This window comes from Nerophis lumbriciformis, linkage group LG13 (genome assembly GCF_033978685.3).
Source record: "Nerophis lumbriciformis linkage group LG13, RoL_Nlum_v2.1, whole genome shotgun sequence".
In the NCBI taxonomy this organism is placed as follows: domain Eukaryota; kingdom Metazoa; phylum Chordata; class Actinopteri; order Syngnathiformes; family Syngnathidae; genus Nerophis; species Nerophis lumbriciformis.
The window spans coordinates 45,182,921-45,202,023 of NC_084560.2; the positions used below are offsets into that span (position 1 = coordinate 45,182,921).

Here is a 19,103-nt window from a genome sequence, read left to right on the forward strand (position 1 = left end):
TCAAGACTAAACACTAATAACTAATAACAGTCAGATCTAAAAACCAAACACAGGCTGGGCTAACCTGGCTAAAGAAATTGGTTACATAGTCCCACTGGTTGTTTTCCTGCTTGATTGGATTATGACCACACACACATACACACACAATCATTGAGGAAATGAGGTGTCAACACACAAGTGTTTATTTAAACACTCATTTATTTTTCTACCGGAAGCCAAAGCCGGCTCGAGCACAGACACCAGATGAGTGAAGGGATTTTCATGGAGGATTCCACAGCACATCAACCACAACCACACACACGGACAACTTTGCTAATACAAATTAATCCTAAGAAAACAAATGTTAAAGTAGTTTTAGGAGATACAAGTTTAATTGGATCCGTGACCCAGCTCGTACCTCGAAAAACTGGTATTTTGAAACAGCGCTGCGTGTTGAGGTCAAATGAATCAATAACCCCACCACAACAGCACAACTTTAACATGTAACATGCCTTTTAAAAAAGAAAAACAAACTTTTAGAGAATGATTAGTGTATGAAAGATAATCCAATAGAATGTTCTAGAAACAACTACAGTTCTTTTATGAAACAATGTAATAATGTACGGCATTGGAGAAATGCTTCAAGCTGCTTCTCCGTCAGACAGACCATTAGCAGCTTCTCAATATTTTCATGGATAAATGACTGTCAATTGGCTATTATTTCAACAACCTTGGCGGACTCATCCTGCAGACTAGTAGCGGCATGTTCAAACTACTTCACCAAATTGGCTACATGTTTTGAGGATTTCTTTCTTTGATTCAGTAAATATAATTCACTTCTTCTTAGCCATGTCCTTCACGTTCACTTTCCTGGTCGGGGGTGGGGCGTGGTTGGGGCAGGTGCGTGGTTAGGGGCGTGGTTAAGAGGGGAGGAGTATATTTACAGCTAGAATTCACCAAGTCAAGTATTTCATATATATATATATATACACACAGGTAAAAGCCAGTCAATTAGAATATTTTGAAAAACTTGATTTATTTCAGTAATTGCATTCAAAAGGTGTAACTTGTACATTATATTTATTCATTGCACACAGACTGATGCATTCAAATGTTTATTTCATTTCATTTTGATGATTTGAAGTGGCAACAAATGAAAATCCAAAATTCCGTGTGTCACAAAATTAGAATATTACTTAAGGCTAATACAAAAAAGGGATTTTTATAAATGTTGGCCAACTGAAAAGTATGAAAATGAAAAATATGAGCATGTACAATACTCAATACTTGGTTGGAGCTCCTTTTGCCTCAATTACTGCGTTAATGCGGCGTGGCATGGAGTCTATGAGTTTCTGGCACTGCTCAGGTGTTATGAGAGCCCAGGTTGCTCTGATAGTGGCCTTCAACTCTTCTGCGTTTTTGGGTCTGGCATTCTGCATCTTCCTTTTCACAATACCCCACAGATTTTCTATGGGGCTAAGGTCAGGGGAGTTGGCGGGCCAATTTAGAACAGAAATACCATGGTCCGTAAACCAGGCACGGGTATATTTTGCGCTGTGTGCAGGCGCCAAGACCTGTTGGAACTTGAAATCTCCATCTCCATAGAGCAGGTCAGCAGCAGGAAGCATGAAGTGCTCTAAAACTTGCTGGTAGACGGCTGCGTTGACCCTGGATCTCAGGAAACAGAGTGGACCGACACCAGCAGATGACATGGCACCCCAAACCATCACTGATGGTGGAAACTTTACACTAGACTTCAGGCAACATGGATCCTGTGCCTCTCCTGTCTTCCTCCAGACTCTGGGACCTCGATTTCCAAAGGAAATGCAAAATTTGCATGGTTGGGTGATGGTTTGGGGTGCCATGTCATCTGCTGGTGTCGGTCCACTCTGTTTCCTGAGATCCAGGGTCAACGCAGCCGTCTACCAGCAAGTTTTAGAGCACTTCATGCTTCCTGCTGCTGACCTGCTCTATGGAGATGGAGATTTCAAGTTCCAACAGGACTTGGCGCCTGCACACAGCGCAAAATCTACCCGTGCCTGGTTTACGGACCATGGTATTTCTGTTCTAAATTGGCCCGCCAACTCCCCTGACCTTAGCCCCATAGAAAATCTGTGGGGTATTGTGAAAAGGAAGATGCAGAATGCCAGACCCAAAAACGCAGAAGAGTTGAAGGCCACTATCAGAGCAACCTGGGCTCTCATAACACCTGAGCAGTGCCAGAAACTCATCGACTCCATGCCACGCCGCATTAACGCAGTAATTGAGGCAAAAGGAGCTCCAACCAAGTATTGAGTATTGTACATGCTCATATTTTTCATTTTCATACTTTTCAGTTGGCCAACATTTCTAAAAAATCCCTTTTTTGTATTAGCCTTAAGTAATATTCTAATTTTGTGACACACGGAATTTTGGATTTTCATTTGTTGCCACTTCAAATCATCAAAATTAAATGAAATAAACATTTGAATGCATCAGTCTGTGTGCAATGAATAAATATAATGTACAAGTTACACCTTTTGAATGCAATTACTGAAATAAATCAAGTTTTTCTAAATATTCTAATTTACTGGCTTTTACCTGTATATTGACGCTTACATAGGTCTGGTGATAATGTTCCCCTTTAAAAACAACAAACAAAGTCCTCCCTCCCAATGAAAGTCAAACTTTCTAGCAAGACTGCCAAAGAGCATGCAGAGCGGCTCCTAATTGAAAACGTTATAGGGATGCATTACACTTGTTTTTTTTTAAATAAGTGTCGCTATAAAGCCTTAGCAGGCCCCCGGTGTGGGGGAACTGGCCATTAATTTATAAAAAGGTGCAGGCCACGGCTCCCTTAATTGATAAGCTCTAGGCTACTTTCATCACTTGTCGACTTCATAGCGGCGGCCAATGCTTCCTTCCAGGATGCTGTTGCATCTTTGACACAGGGGTGTTGGTGACAAAGAGCAGTTTGCCAAAACAGGGGTGGCTCTAGGCTGTCCATTAAAAAAAATAATAAAAGAAACCACACACAAAACAAGCGTGCACATTCCACTCGCTGGTCTGACCCATTTAACCATGTACCGTATTTTCCGCACCATAAGCCGCCCTGGGTTATAAGCCGCGCCTTCAATGAACGGCATATTTCAAAACTTTGTCCACCTATAAGCCGCCCCGTGTTATAAGCCGCATCTAACTGCGCTAAAGGAATGTCAAAAAAACAGTCAGATAGGTCAGTCAAACTTTAATAATATATTAAAAACCAGCGTGATGTGGGCGCGCATGGAGTCGTATATCAACATGGACGGAGCTGCGTGAAAAAAGCCACCCGGCCTCTTCGCGTAAACTTCCCTTAACCACTCGCTCATCTTTTCTTCATCCATCCATCCCTTCGAGTTAGCTTTTATGATGACGCCGGCTGGAAAGGTCTCTTTTGGCAAGGTCTTCCTTTTGAATATCACCATGGGTGGAAGTTTCTGGCCATTAGCATGGCAAGCTAGAACCACAGTGAAGGATGACTTCTCATTCCCTGTGGTGCGAATATTCACCGTACGTGCTCCCGTTGTATCCACAGTGCGGTTCACAGGAATATCAAAAGTCAGTGGAACCTCGTCCATGTTGATAATGTTCTCTGGCCGGATCTTTTTTTCAGCTATCTTGTTTTTACAATATGCACGGAAAGTAGCCAGCTTTTCTTGAAAGTCTTTAGGCAGTTGCTGTGAAATAGTAGTCCGTGTGCGGATGGAGAGATTGCGTCTTTTCATGAACCGGAAACCTGTCGCTTAGTAGGAGCCATTTTGTGGTCTTTACAGATGTAAACACACAAAGGAAATGAAACGTAATATCCGCGCGCTTCTTCTTCTTCTACGCGGGCGGGTGGTTGCTTACAGTAGAAGAAGAAGCGCTTCCTGTTCTATGGGGGCGGGTGCTTACCTTGGCGGTTGCTTGCGTAGAAGAAGAAGCACTTCCTCTTCTACGGGGAAAAAAGATGGCGGCTGTTTACCGTAGTTGCGAGACCGAAACTTTATGAAAATGAATCTTAATATTAATCCATATATAAAGCGCACCGGGTTATAAGCCGCACTGTCAGCTTTTGAGTAAATTTGTGGTTTTTAGGTGCGGCTAATAGTGCGGAAAATACGGTACGTAGACGCCGATTTCCAGAAGTCGCAACCGATCCAATGAAGAGGATATGAGCCTTTATGTGTTAGTTTTATTAACTCAGCAAGGCTACGCGTATGGTTTTTATCACCGTGCGTTGGTTTGTTTGCAAAGTTACGCTAAGAATGAGACAAAGTACAAGTGCAATTAAAGAAACATGGGCGTGCACTACTCAGCTGCAACCAGCAGAGGCGCTGCTGATTCAGACTCAACGAGTTTGCTTAGTCAGCTCATGGGAAGCTGTCATTTTTCTTAAAGGGGAACATTATCACCAGACCTATGTAAGCGTCAATATATACCTTGATGTTGCACAAAAAAGACCATATATTTTTTTAACCGATTTCCGAACTCTAAATGGGTGAATTTTGGCGAATTAAATATTCGCTCATCAGGAAGCAATCCGCCATTTTCTCAAACACCGGGTCAAAACAGCTCTGTTATTTTCCGTTTTTTCGTCTGTTTTCCGTACCTTGGAGACATCATGCCTCGTCGGTGTGTTGTCGGAGGGTGTAACAACACGAACGGGGACGGATTCAAGTTGCACCAGTGGCCCAAAGATGCCAAAGTGGCAGGAAATTGGACGTTTGTTCCGCACACTTTACCGACGAAAGCTATGCTACGACAGAGATGGCAAGAATGTGTGGATATCCTGCGACACTCAAAGCAGATGCATTTCCAACCATAAAGTCAAAGAAATCTGCCGCCAGACCCCCATTGAATCTGCCGGAGTGTGTGAGCAATTCAGGGACAAAGGTCCTCGCTAGCACGGCAAGCAATGGCGGCAGTTTGTTCCCGCAGACGAGCGAGCTAAACCCCTTGGATGTCTTGGCTCACACCGTTCCAAGATGATCAAGAGAAGAATATCGACCCTAGCTTCCCTGGCCTGCTGACATGAGGGTATGTCTACAGAATATATTAATTGATGAAAATTGGGCTGTCTGCACTCTCAAAGTGCATTGGTTGGGGGCGTGGCTAAAAGGGGAGGAGTATATTTACAGCTAGAATTCACCAAGTCAAGTATTTCATATATATATATATATATATATATATATATATATATATATATATATATATATATATATATATATATTAACTAGATCCACTATGGACTGGACTCTCACACTATTAACTAGATCCACTATGGACTGGACTCTCACACTATTAACTAGATCCACTATGGACTGGACTCTCACACTATTATGTTAGATCCACTATGGACTGGACTCTCACACTATTATGTTAGATCCACTATGGACTGGACTCTCACACTATTATGTTAGATCCACTATGGACTGGACTCTCACACTATTATGTTAGATCCACTATGGACTGGACTCTCACACTATTATGTTAGAGCCACTATGGACTGGACTCTCACACTATTATGTTGGATCCACTATGGACTGCACTCTCACACTATTATGTTAGAGCCACTATGGACTGGACTCTCACACTATTAACTAGATCCACTATGGACTGGACTCTCACACTATTAACTAGATCCACTATGGACTGGACTCGCACACTATTAACTAGATCCACTATGGACTGGACTCTCAGACTATTAACTAGATCCACTATGGACTGGACTCTCACACCTTTAACTAGATCCACTATGGACTGGACTCTCACACTATTAACTAGATCCACTATGGACTGGACTCTCACACTAATAACTAGATCCACTATGGACTGGACTCAAACACTATTAACTAGATCTACTATGGACTGGACTCTCACACTATTAACTAGATCCACTATGGACTGGACTTGCACATTATTATGTTAGATCCACTATGGACTGGACTCTCACACTATTATGTTAGATCCACCATGGACTGGACTCTAAGACTATTAACTAGATCCACTATGGACTGGACTCTCACACTATTAAGTAGATCCAATATGGACTGGACTCTCACACTATTATGTTAGATCCACTATGGACTGGACTCTCACACTATTATGTTAGATCCACTATGGACTGGACTCTCAGACTATTAACTAGATTCACTATGGACTGGACTCTCAGACCATTAACTAGATCCACTATGGACTGGACTTTCACACTATTAACTAGATCCACTATGGACTGGACTCTCACACCTTTAACTAGATCCACTATGGATTGGACTCTCACACTATTAACTAGATCCACTATGGACTGGACTCTCACTATTATGTTAGATCCACTATGGACTGGACTCTCACACTATTATGTTAGATCCACTATGGACTGGACTCTTATACTATTAACTAGATCCACTATGGACTGGACTCTCACACTATTAACTAGATCCACTATGGACTGGACTCTCACACTATTAACTAGATCCACTATGGACTGGACTCTCACACTATTATGTTAGATCCACTATGGACTGGACTCTCACACTATTATGTTAGATCCACTATGGACTGGACTCTCACCCAATAACTAGATCCACCATGGACTGGACTCTCAGACTATTAACTAGATCCACTATGGACTGGACTCTCACACTAATAACTAGATCCACTATGGACTGGACTCTCACACTATTAACTAGATCCACTATGGACTGGACTCTCACACTAATAACTAGATCAACTATGGACTGGACTCTCAGACTATTAACTAGATCCACTACGGACTGGACTCTCAGACCATAAAATAAAATAGCTTAAAGGTTAAGGTTATGTGGGCTATACCGAGGATGTCGTTGTGGCTTGTGCAGCCCTTTGAGACACTTGTGATTTAGGGCTATATAAATAAACATTGATTGATTGATTGATTGATTGATTGACCATTAACTAGATCCACTATGGACTGGACTCTCACACTAATAACTAGATCCACCATGGACTGGACTCTCAGACTATTAACTAGATCCACTATGGACTGGACTCTCACACTATTAACTATATCCACTATGGACTGGACTCTCATACCTTTAACTAGATCCACTATGGACTGGACTCTCACACTAGTAACTAGATCCACTATGGACTGGACTCTCACACTATTAACTAGATTCACTATGGACTGGACTCTCACACTATTATGTTAGATCCACTATGGACTAGACTCTCACACTATTAACTAGATCCACTATGGACTGGACTCTCACACTATTATGTTAGATCCACTATGGACCGGACTCTCACACTAATAACTAGATCCACTATGGACTGGACTCTCAGACCATTAACTAGATCCACTATGGACTGGACTCTCACACTATTATGTTAGATCCACTATGGACTAGACTCTCAGACCATTAAATAGATCCACTATGGACTGGACTCTCACACTAACAACTAGATCCACTATGGACTGGACTCTCACACTATTATGTTAGATCCACTATGGACTGAACTCTCACACTATTATGTTAGATCCACTATGGACTGGACTCTCACACTATTAACTAGATCCACTATGAACTGGACTCTCACACTAGTAACTAGATCCACTATGGACTGGACTCTCACACTATTATGTTAGATCCACTATGGACTGGACTCACACACTAACAACTAGATCCACTATGGACTGGACTCTCACACTATTATGTTAGATCCACTATGGACTGGACTCTCACACTATTATGTTAGATCCACTATGGACTGGACTCTCACACTAGTAACTAGATCCACTATGGACTGGACTCTCACACTATTATGTTAGATCCACTATGGACTGGACTCTCACACTATTATGTTAGATCCACTATGGACTGGACTCTCACACTATTAACTAGATCCACTATGGACTGGACTCTCAGACCATTAACTAGATCCACTATGAACTGGACTCTCACACTATTAACTAGATCCACTATGGACTGGACTCTTACACTATTAACTAGATCCACTATGGACTGGACTCTCACACTATTAACTAGATCCACTATGGACTGGACTCTCACACTATTATGTTAGATCCACTATGGACTGGACTCTCACACCTTTAACTAGATCCACTATGGACTGGACTCTCACACTATTAACTAGATCCACTATGGACTGGACTCTCACACTATTAACTAGATCCACTATGGACTCGACTCTCACACTACTAACTAGATCCACTATGGACTGGACTCACACACTAACAACTAGATCCACTATGGACTGGACTCTCACACTATTATGTTAGATCCACTATGGACTGGACTCTCACACTATTATGTTAGATCCACTATGGACTGGACTCTCACACTAGTAACTAGATCCACTATGGACTGGACTCACACACTAACAACTAGATCCCCTATGGACTGGATTCGCACACTATTAAGTAGATCCAATATGACTGGACTCTTACTGTTATGCTGGATCCACTATGGACTGTACTCTCACAATATTATGTCAGACCCACTCGACATCCATTGCATTCGGTCTCCCTAGAGGGGGGGGGGGGGGGGGGGGGGGGGGGGGGTTACCCACATATGCGGTCCTCTCCAAGGTTTCTCATAGTCATTCACATCGACGTCCCACTGGGGTGAGTTTTTCCTTGCCCTTATGTGGGCTCTGTACCGAGGATGTCGTTGTGGCTTGTGCAGCCCTTTGAGACACTTGTGATTTAGGGCTATATAAATAAACATTGATTGATTGATTGATTGAATATGGACTGGACTCTCACACTAATAACTGGATTAAGTAGATCCAATATGGACTGGACTCTCACACTATTATGTTATATACACTATGGACTGGACTTTCACACTAATAACTGGATCCACTATGGACTGGACTCTCACACTATTAACTAGATCCACTATGGACTGGACTCTCACACTAATAACTAGATCCACTATGGACTGGACTCTCACACTATTATGTTAGATCCACTATGGACTGGACTCTCACACTATTATGTTAGATCCGCTATGGACGGGACTCTCACACTATTAACTAGATCCACTATGGACTGGACTCTCACACTATTATGTTAGATCCACTATGGACTGGACTCTCACACTATTATGTTAGATCCACTATGGACTGGACTCTCACACTATTAACTAGATCCACTATGGACTGGATTCTCAGACCATTAACTAGATCCACTATGGACTGGACTCGCACACTATTAAGTAGGTCCAATATGGACTGGACTCTCACACTATTATGTTAGATCCACTATGGACTGGACTCTCACACTATTATGTTGGATCCACTATGGACTGGACTCTCACTATTATGTTAGATCCACTATGGACTGGACTCTCACTATTATGTTGGATCCACTATGGACTGGACTCTCACACCTTTAACTAGATCCACTATGGACTGGACTCTCAGACCATTAACTAGATCCACTATGGACTGGACTCTCACACTATTAACTAGATCCACTATGGACTGGACTCACACACTGACAACTAGATCCACTATGGACTGCACTCTCACACTATTGTGTTAGATCCACTATGGACTGGACTCTCACACTAATAACTAGATCAACTATGGACTGGACTCTCACACTATTAACTAGATCCACTATGGACTGGACTCGCACACTATTAAGTAGATCCAATATGGACTGGACTCTCACACTATTATGTTAGATCCACTATGGACTGGACTCTCACACTATTAACTAGATCCACTATGGACTGGACTCACACACTGACAACTAGATCCACTATGGACTGCACTCTCACACTATTAACTAGATCCACTATGAACTGGACTCTCACACTATTAACTAGATCCACTATGGACTGGACTCTCACACTATTAACTAGATCCACTATGGACTGGACTCTCACACCTTTAACTAGATCCACTATGGACTGGACTCTCACACTATTAACTAGATCCACTATGGACTGGACGAGCACAACATCCCAGATGACATAGCGAGAGCACAGGGCTCTCCGTGGTTTGTTGTCGGGTCTGGGAGACGGCGTAGACGGAGGAGGGAGAGGAAGCAGAAGCGTGGCCGCAGGTCCGGCGTCTTGCTCAGGCTTAGGAAACAACCCCACAAGCCACCTCTACCGAGCCTGTTCCTCTCTAATGCCAGATCCCTTGTACAGAAGATGGACGACCTGGAGTTACAACTTGCTGGAAACCGCTATGTTCGGGACTGTTGTCCTCAATCTCGTTACCTTGCGTAATGACAATAAAGCTGATTCTGATTCTGATTCTGACTCTCACACTATTAACTAGATCCACTATGGACTGGACTCTCAGACTATTAACTAGATCCACTATGGACTGGACTCTCAGACCATTAACTAGAGCCACTACGGACTGGACTCTCACACTATTATGTTAGATCCACTACCTACTGGTTAGAGTGTCCGTCCTGAGATCGGTAGGTTGGGAGTTCAAACCCCGGCCGAGTCATACCAAAGACTATTAAAAATGGGACCCATTACCTCCCTGCTTGGCACTCAGCATCAAGGGTTGGAATTGGGGGTTAAATCACCAAAAAATGATTCCCGGGCGCGGCCACCGCTGCTGCCCACTGCTCCCCTCACCTCCCAGGGGGTGATCAAGGGTGATGGGTCAAATGCAGAGAATAATTTCGCCACACCTAGTGTGTGTGTGACAATCATTGGTACTTTAACTTTAACTTTATGAACTGGACTCTCAGACCATTAACTAGATCCACTATGGACTGGACTCTCACACTATTAACTAGATCCACTATGGACTGGACTCTCAGACCATTAACTAGATCCACTATGGACTGGACTCTCACTATTATGTTAGATCCACTATAGACTGGACTTGTACACTATTAACTAGATCCACTATGGACTCGACTCTCACACTATTAACTAGATCCACTATGGACTGGACTCTCAGACCATTACCGAGATCCACTATGGGCTGAACTCTTACACTATTAACTAGATCCACTATGGACTGGACTCTCACACTATTATGTTGGATCCACTATGGACTGGACTCTCACACTATTATGTTAGATCCACTATGGACTGGACTCTCACACTATTAACTAGATTCACTATGGACTGGACTCTCACACTATTAACTAGATTCACTATGGACTGGACTCTCACACCTTTAACTAGATCCACTATGGACTGGACTCTCACACTAGTAACTAGATCCCCTATGGACTGGACTCTCACACTATTAACTAGATCCACTATGGACTGGACTCACACACTATCAACTAGATCCACTATGGACTGGACTCTCACACTATTAACTAGATCCACTATGGACTGGACTCTCACACTATTATGTTAGATCCACTATGGACTGGACTCTCACACTATTAACTAGATCCACTATGAACTGGACTCCCACACTATTAACTAGATCCAATATGAACTGGACTCTCAGACCATTAACTAGATCCACTATGGACTGGACTCTCACACTATTATGTTGGATCCACTATGGACTGGACTCTCACACTATTATGTTAGATCCACTATGGACTGGACTCTCACACTATTAACTAGATTCACTATGGACTGGACTCTCACACCTTTAACTAGATCCACTATGGACTGGACTCTCACACTATTTACTAGATCCACTATGGACTGGACTCTCACTATTATGTTATATCCACTATGGACTGGACTCTCACACCTTTAACTAGATCCACTATGGACTGGACTCTCACACCTTTAACTAGATCCACTATGGACTGGACTCTCACACTATTATCTAGATCCACAATGGTCCCCACATCTGTGGTCCCCTCCAAGGTTTCTCATTGTACCCACTTGGGTTGAGTTTTTCCTTGCCCTCATGTGGGATCTGTCGTTGTGGGTTGTGCAGCCCTTTGAGACACTCCTGATTTGGGGTTATATACATTAACTTTGATTGATTGGTTACAAAACACAGGGTGCATCTTCATAGAGTTTTCGATAAAAATGTAAACAAACATTGAACGTAGTCCTCGGACTCCACTCCTACTCAGCTACAAAGCTCGCAAACGACGACTAACTATTTATATAGCGCTTTTCTCTAGTGACTCAAAGCCCTTTTACGTAGTGAAAGCCAATATCTAAGTTGCATTTAAAGCAGTGTGGGTGTCACTGGGAGCAGGTGGGTCAAGTGTCTTGCCCAAGGACACAACGGCAGTGACTAGCGGGGATCGAACCTGGAACTTTCAAGTTGCTGGCACGGCCGCTCAAGCAACCGAGCTATACCGTACATACTCCAGTATCATGTACGGTATAAGCTTACATGGCGTTCTTTGAAACAACTTATCAACAGCAAAAATGCACAAATAAAGCAGAAAATGAGACTTACTGAGAGGAAAGTCGCTTGACAACACAGCTGACACGCGCTGCCATTTTTCCTTGAGTGACGCTGCCTGGGTGACGGCCTGTAATTGGCTGGCTTAGTAGCTTCCTCTCCCGTCTCATTGGCTGCAACACGGAAAGTGGGCGGGGACTTATCCAGCTCCCAGCTCATTGGCTCAGACGTTCTACCAAAGAGTTTGCTGTTGTACAAGATGATTCCCTGCCAAGGGACGAAAAGCAGTAAACGACGACAAAGCCAAATAAACATGCCATTTCTCTGGGTAATAGTAGAATTAGTGTTATCTACGGGTTCATAACGTACTAAAAAAACATTTAGGAAAGAAAGAAAATATCCTAATAAGTGACATGGTTCATCTGATGACTTGTTTGTGGCTTGTTGCAATCAAAACCTTTTGATTGATTGAAGCTTTTATTAGTAAAGTTAAAGTTAAAAGTTAAAGTACCAATGATTGTCACACACACACTAGGTGTGGCGAAATTATTCTCTGCATTTGACCCATCACCCTTGATCACCCCCTGGGAGGTGAGGGGAGCAGTGGGCAGCAGCGGTGGCCGCGCCCGGGAATCATTTTTGGTGATTTAACCCCCAATTCCAACCCTTGATACTGAGTGCCAAGCAGGGAGGTAATGGGTCCCATTTTTATAGTCTTTGGTATGACTCGGCCGGGGTTTGAACCCAAAACCTACCGATCTCAGGGCGGACACTCTAACCACTAGGCCACTGAGTAGGTCCACTAGGCCACTGAGTAGATTGCACAGTACCAGGGCCGGCCCGTGGCATAGGCCGTATAGGCAAATGCTAAGGGCGCCGTCCATCAGGGGGCGCCACGCCAGTGCCACAAATGTTGGAGAAAAAAAAGAAAAAAAAAAGTTGGTACTATTATTTCTAAATACAAAAAATAATCCCACGTTAATTAAAATGCTAAGTAAAGCCTATTTAATAGAAATATTATTTGTTACGCACGGTGCGCCCCCTCCCTTCCCGTATCATGACTCTTTTTGGACATCACCACATCAAAAAATCAACACAAGATGTCAAAACGGCCAAAACTGTCAGGTGCCCAGGGAAGAAAAAAGAGAAAAGAAGAGGAGTAGAAACGAGAAAAGACACAGAGGTAGCAGGCAGGTGAGCCGAACATGAAATTATTTGTCTGTTACAGAATGTGATAGTAACCCGGCTTTTTAGCATTAAGCTAATGTCACATGATTCGGCAATTGCTAATCAATAAATAGCTAGTTCTGTTTTAACGTCGGGTTAATATTGTGGAGGGGGCTAAATTGTTATGGAAAATAATAATGTAACGTTAGGTAATTACAGTACTCCCACCTTACATTCCTCAGGGACAGTTGTATTAGATCTTTTAAGCAGGTGTTTTTTGTTTAAATTATTGCCTTCTGGTTAGCTAATGTTTGCCCTGCAGGTAATAGTCACTTTTCCACCCCTTTATATATTAGGTATAGTTGTAAGTAAAAAAAAAAGGTCAAAGACAAAGCTATTCGGGTTCTTGTGAGTATATACACTTCACTGCCGATGTGGGGGGGCGCCACCTAAAATCTGTACAGTACATATTCCCTACAATTGACCACTAAATGGTAACACCCCAATAAGTTTTTCAACTTGTTTAAGTCGGAGTCCACGTAAATCAATTCATGGTACAAATATATACTATCAGCATAATACAGTCATCACACAAGTTAATCATCAGAGTATATACATTAGTCAGGGCCGGCCCGTGGCATAGGCCGTATAGGCAAATGCTAAGGGCGCCGTCCATCAGGGGGCGCCACGCCAGTGCCACAAATGTTGGAGAAAAAAAAAGAAAAAAAAAAGTTGGTACTATTATTTCTAAATACAAAAAATAATCCCACGTTAATTAAAATGCTAAGTAAAGCCTATTTAATAGAAATATTATTTGTTACAACATTACGCCCCCCGCACGGTGCGCCCCCTCCCTTCCCGTATCATGACTCTTTTTGGACGTCACCACATCAAAAAATCAACACAAGATGTCAAAACGGCCAAAACTGTCAGGTGCCCAGGGAAGAAAAAAGAGAAAAGAAGAGGAGTAGAAACGAGAAAAGACACAGAGGTAGCAGGTAGGTGAGCCGAACATGAAATTATTTGTCTGTTACAGAATGTGATAGTAACCCGGCTTTTTAGCATTAAGCTAATGTCACATAATTCGGCAATTGCTAATCAATAAATAGCTAGTTCTGTTTTAACGTCGGGTTAATATTGTGGAGGGGGCTAAATTGTTATGGAAAATAATAATGTAACGTTAGGTAATTACAGTACTCCCACCTTACATTTTTCAGGGACATTTGTATTAGATCTTTTAAGCAGCTGTTTTTTGTTTACATTGTTATTGCCTTCTGGTTAGCTAATGTTTGCCCTGCAGGTAATAGTCACTTTTCCACCCCTTTATATATTAGGTATAGTTGTAAGTAAAAAAAAAAGGTCAAAGACAAAGCTATTCGGTTTCTTGTGAGTATATACACTTCACTGCCGATGTGGGGGGGGCGCCACCTAAAATCTTGCCTAGGGCGCCAGATTGGTTAGGGCCGGGCCTGACATTAGTGATGGGTCCGGCAACACCGATGCATCGGCGCATGCGTCGAGCTCATAGAGCGAAACCCTGTGTCGGTGCGCGTACCGCTTTTAGAAAGTCACGTGACCGATCATGAGCTGTTTTGGTCACGTGACCGATACGCCAACTGTGTCGCACTGACGCCTCCTCTGTGCCCTGTGAGCGGCTCTTTTCTACAGCCGGAGAAATAATAACTAAGAAGAGAAATCGTCTAAAATGTAATACGTCGGAAAAACTTTATTTTTTTTATTTATTTTTTTTATAAAAATTTGTAAAAAAATTATATTAAAAAAAATTCCCAGTCCACAATCATCCACAACACGTTCTCTTAGATGTCCATGTTATGATACATGTTCACATTATTTATTGACTGTATATAAAAAAGATAAAAACATATTTTTATTTAAATGAAGATATGAAATAATCCTAAATGAAATACAATGACTTGGTTTATATTATTGTATATACTAGGGCAGGGGTCACCAACGCGGTGCCCGCGGTCACCAGGTAGCCCGTAAGGACCAGATCAGCCTGTTCTAAAAATAGCTCAAAGAGCAGCACTTACCAGTGAGCTGCCTCTATTTTTTATTTATTTTATTTATTTACTAGCAAGCTGGTCTCGCTTTGCTCGACATTTTTAATTCTAAAAGAGACAAAATTCAAATAGAATTTGAAAATCCAAGAAAATATTTTAAAGACTTGGTCTTCACTTGGAATAAGCGGTAGAAAATGGATTAAATTCATTTATTTTTTAATTTGCTTCTTATTACTTTTAGAAATACAATTTTAGAAAAAAAAATACATCCTTAAAAATGATTTTAGGATTTTTAAACAAATATACCTTTTTACCTGTTAAATTTCTTCCTCTTCTTTCCTGACAATTTAAATCAATGTTCAAGTAAATGTATTTATTTTTTTATTGTAAAGAATAATAAATATTTTAGCTTCTGTTTTTTCGACGAAAGAATATTTGTGAAATATTTCTTCAAACTTACTATGATTAAAATTCAAAAAAAATATTCTGGCAAATCTAGAAAATCTGTAGAATCAAATTTAAATTTTATTTCAAAGTATTTTGAATTTCTTTTAAAATTTTTGTTCTGGAAAATCTAGATGAAATACTGATTTGTCTTTGTTAGAAATATAGCTTGGTCCAATTTGTTAAATATTCTAACAAAGTACAGATTGGATTTTAACCAATTTAAAACATGTCATCAAAATTCTAAAATGTATCTTAATCAGGAAAAATTACTAATGATGTTCCATAAATTCTTTTTTTTTATTTTTTCAAAAAGATTCAAATAAGCTAGTTTTTCTCTTCTTTCTGTCGGTTGAATTTTGAATTATAAAGAGTCGAAATTGAAGATAAACTATGTTTCAAAATTTTATTTTAAATTTTTTCTTGTTTTCTCCTCTTTTAAACCGTTCAATTAAGTGTTTTTTTCATCATTTATTCTCTACAAAAAACCTTCCGTAAAAGGAAAAAAAAATGACAGAAATACCCATTTTTTTAATATATATACATTTATTTATTTAGCTATTCTTGTTTAAATCACACTTACGTGTAACTTACAAATGACAATATATTTATTTATTTAAGTGTGTATCAAACTGGTAGCCCTTCACATTAATCAGTACCCAAGAAGTAGTTTTTGGTTTCAAAAAGGTTGGTGACCCCTGTACTAGGGCATCAAATCAGTGTCAGTTGTGTCGGTCCATAGGTTGCCTGTAGGGATTTTTAATGTCCAGCAGATGTCAGTATTTAGTGACACAGTATCGACACAGTATCAATACAGTTTTGCAATGTGTCGAAACGCTTCATGACGCCTCATCAACCCATCACTAATATACATTGAATTATTTACATTATTTACAAATCCGGGGGGTGGGATGAGGAGGGTTTGGTTGATATCAGCACTTCAGTCATCAACAATTGCATCATCAGAAAAATGGACATTGAAACAGTGTAGGTGTCAAGACTCAGAGGTGTGGACTCGAGTCACATGACTTGGACTCGAGTCAGACTCGAGTCATGAATTTGATGACTTTAGACTCGACTTGACAAAATGTAAAAAGACTTGCAACTCGACTTAGACTCTAACATCAATGACTTGTGACTTCACTTGGACTTGAGCCTTTTGAATTGACATGACTTGACATGACTTGCTACTTTCCCCAAAACCCAAAGATGAAAAAGTTATTCGGGAGCGCTCCGTATTTTTCATTGTGTACTTGTCTATCAGCGTTGCGTGTGTCAGCTGGTGTGCTCTCAGTACAACAGCCAATCAAATTAGATCTACTTTGTTTTCATCACACAGCATTCATCCAATCAAATTGCAGGACAACCAACGAAGAAGACATGTCCAAACCACACGCCAGTGAACAAAAAATGATACCTAAAATAATTTTGTTTGGGTATAAAAATTACGAGGTGGTCAACACAAAACGGTTTGCAGTATGCAACACATGCGGTTCCAAAATGACTGATGGAGAGGCAACAACTTCCAACTTCGTCCGGCATTTGAAGTTGCACAAAGAAGGGTAAGTTTTGAATGTAAGATAACGTTTATTGGCTAAGTAACGTGACTTTTATTTGCTGTGTAGTTAAATCAGTGAGGCTGTAAACTCACTGCTAACGTTATAACGTTATTGCAAACACGGGAATCTGTTGCAGTTCACTACCTTATTCATACTTTTTGTTCAGTGATTTTTTTTAAGCAGGGTTACGTTAGTCAATATATCACAAGTAACGTTAGACGGCGGTCAGCAGCACCGCGTATTTTAGCCACCTAAAAAGACAAAAATAGTAAAATAAAGGTCAGTTAAAATGTATACTATATTATGAATATGTGTACCGTTTTAGCTAGCTTTCTGACATACTGTTGGTTGTTTACCTCAGTGGTCCCCAACCACCGGGCCGCGGCCCGGTACTGGTCCGTGGATCGATTGGTATCGGGCCGCACAAGAAATAATTTTTTTTTCTTTTCTTTTTTTAATTAAATCAACATAAAAAACACAAGGTACACTTACAAGTAGTGCACCAACCCAAAACAACTCTCTCCCCCCTTTTGTTCTGGGCATTGAACAGGAAGACTCTTCCTTCACTGTTCCGAGTGGCCATGAGAGTCTTGGCAGTGCCTGCCTCCAGTGCTCCAGTGGAGCGAGTTTTCAGCCATGGTGGCATCATACTACGCCCCCATCGTGCACAAATGACTGACAGACTCTTGGCTAATTTGGTCTTTTGCAAATGCAATGCAGCATAGGGCCCTGACATATAAAAAGTACAACTTTTTTGTTATGTTCACGTATATGTCATGTTTTTTCAATGTTAACACTTTTGTACAAATAAGTACATTTGCACTTTATTTTTCAATGTGTTTGTTCTGTAAAGGAATGAGTTAATGTTTAAAATGACTGGTTAATAGTGCTATTATAAAGTGCAATGTCAGCACAATTTTCTTTCCTGCAATTTCAAATGCACTTGTTTTAATAAATAAATACAGCGTTTGAAAAGCATACACAATCTGTGTTAATATATTAGTCTGTGGTTAAAAGGACTTGAAAGGACTCGAAACTCAAAATGCAGGACTTAGGACTTGACTTGAGACTTTCCAGTCTTGACTTTGGACTTGACTCGGGGCTTGCCTGTCTTGACTCGGGACTTGACTCGGACTTGAGGGCAAAGACTTGAGACTTACTTGTGACTTGCAAAACAATGACTTGGTCCCACCTCTGTCAAGACTTGGTCCTGGGGTTTAGTTTTTCTGGGATGCAACGGAAAGTTGGCTCGGGCGAGACGGGAATTTAAGTACATTTTTATTTAAAGACTATAACTACAAAAAAAAAGAAGGAAGTAAACAAAAGGCGCGCACAATGGCGGGAGAACAAACTATGAAACCAAAAAGACTATAAACATGGAACAAAAACTTACTTGGCTTGGACAAAAATAGTAGCATGAAGGGATGGACATGGAAAGAAGTGTCAGGAATGGAATAGAGCATAAATGTGAGGATGTCACCAGAAAGACAAACTGAAAAACACTGAACTTAAATATCAATCAATCAATCAATCAATCAATGTTTATTTATATAGCCCTAAATCACAAGTGTCTCAAAGGGCTGCACAAGCCACAACGACATCCTCG

At 41.1% G+C, this 19,103-nt stretch overlaps 1 protein-coding gene across 1 annotated transcript in view; it reads right to left on the reverse strand.

Annotated features, from left to right (window-relative positions):
- Window positions 1-12,434, reverse strand: part of clybl (citrate lyase beta like) — a 239,426-nt gene extending 226,992 nt beyond the window's left edge. The window contains exon 1 of the mRNA XM_061970736.1: window positions 12,358-12,434. Coding sequence (XP_061826720.1) covers window positions 12,358-12,401 — 44 coding nt within the window. The 5' untranslated portion in view covers window positions 12,402-12,434. The remainder of the gene's footprint in view (window positions 1-12,357) is intronic.
- Between the last annotated feature and the right edge of the window lie 6,669 nt (window positions 12,435-19,103).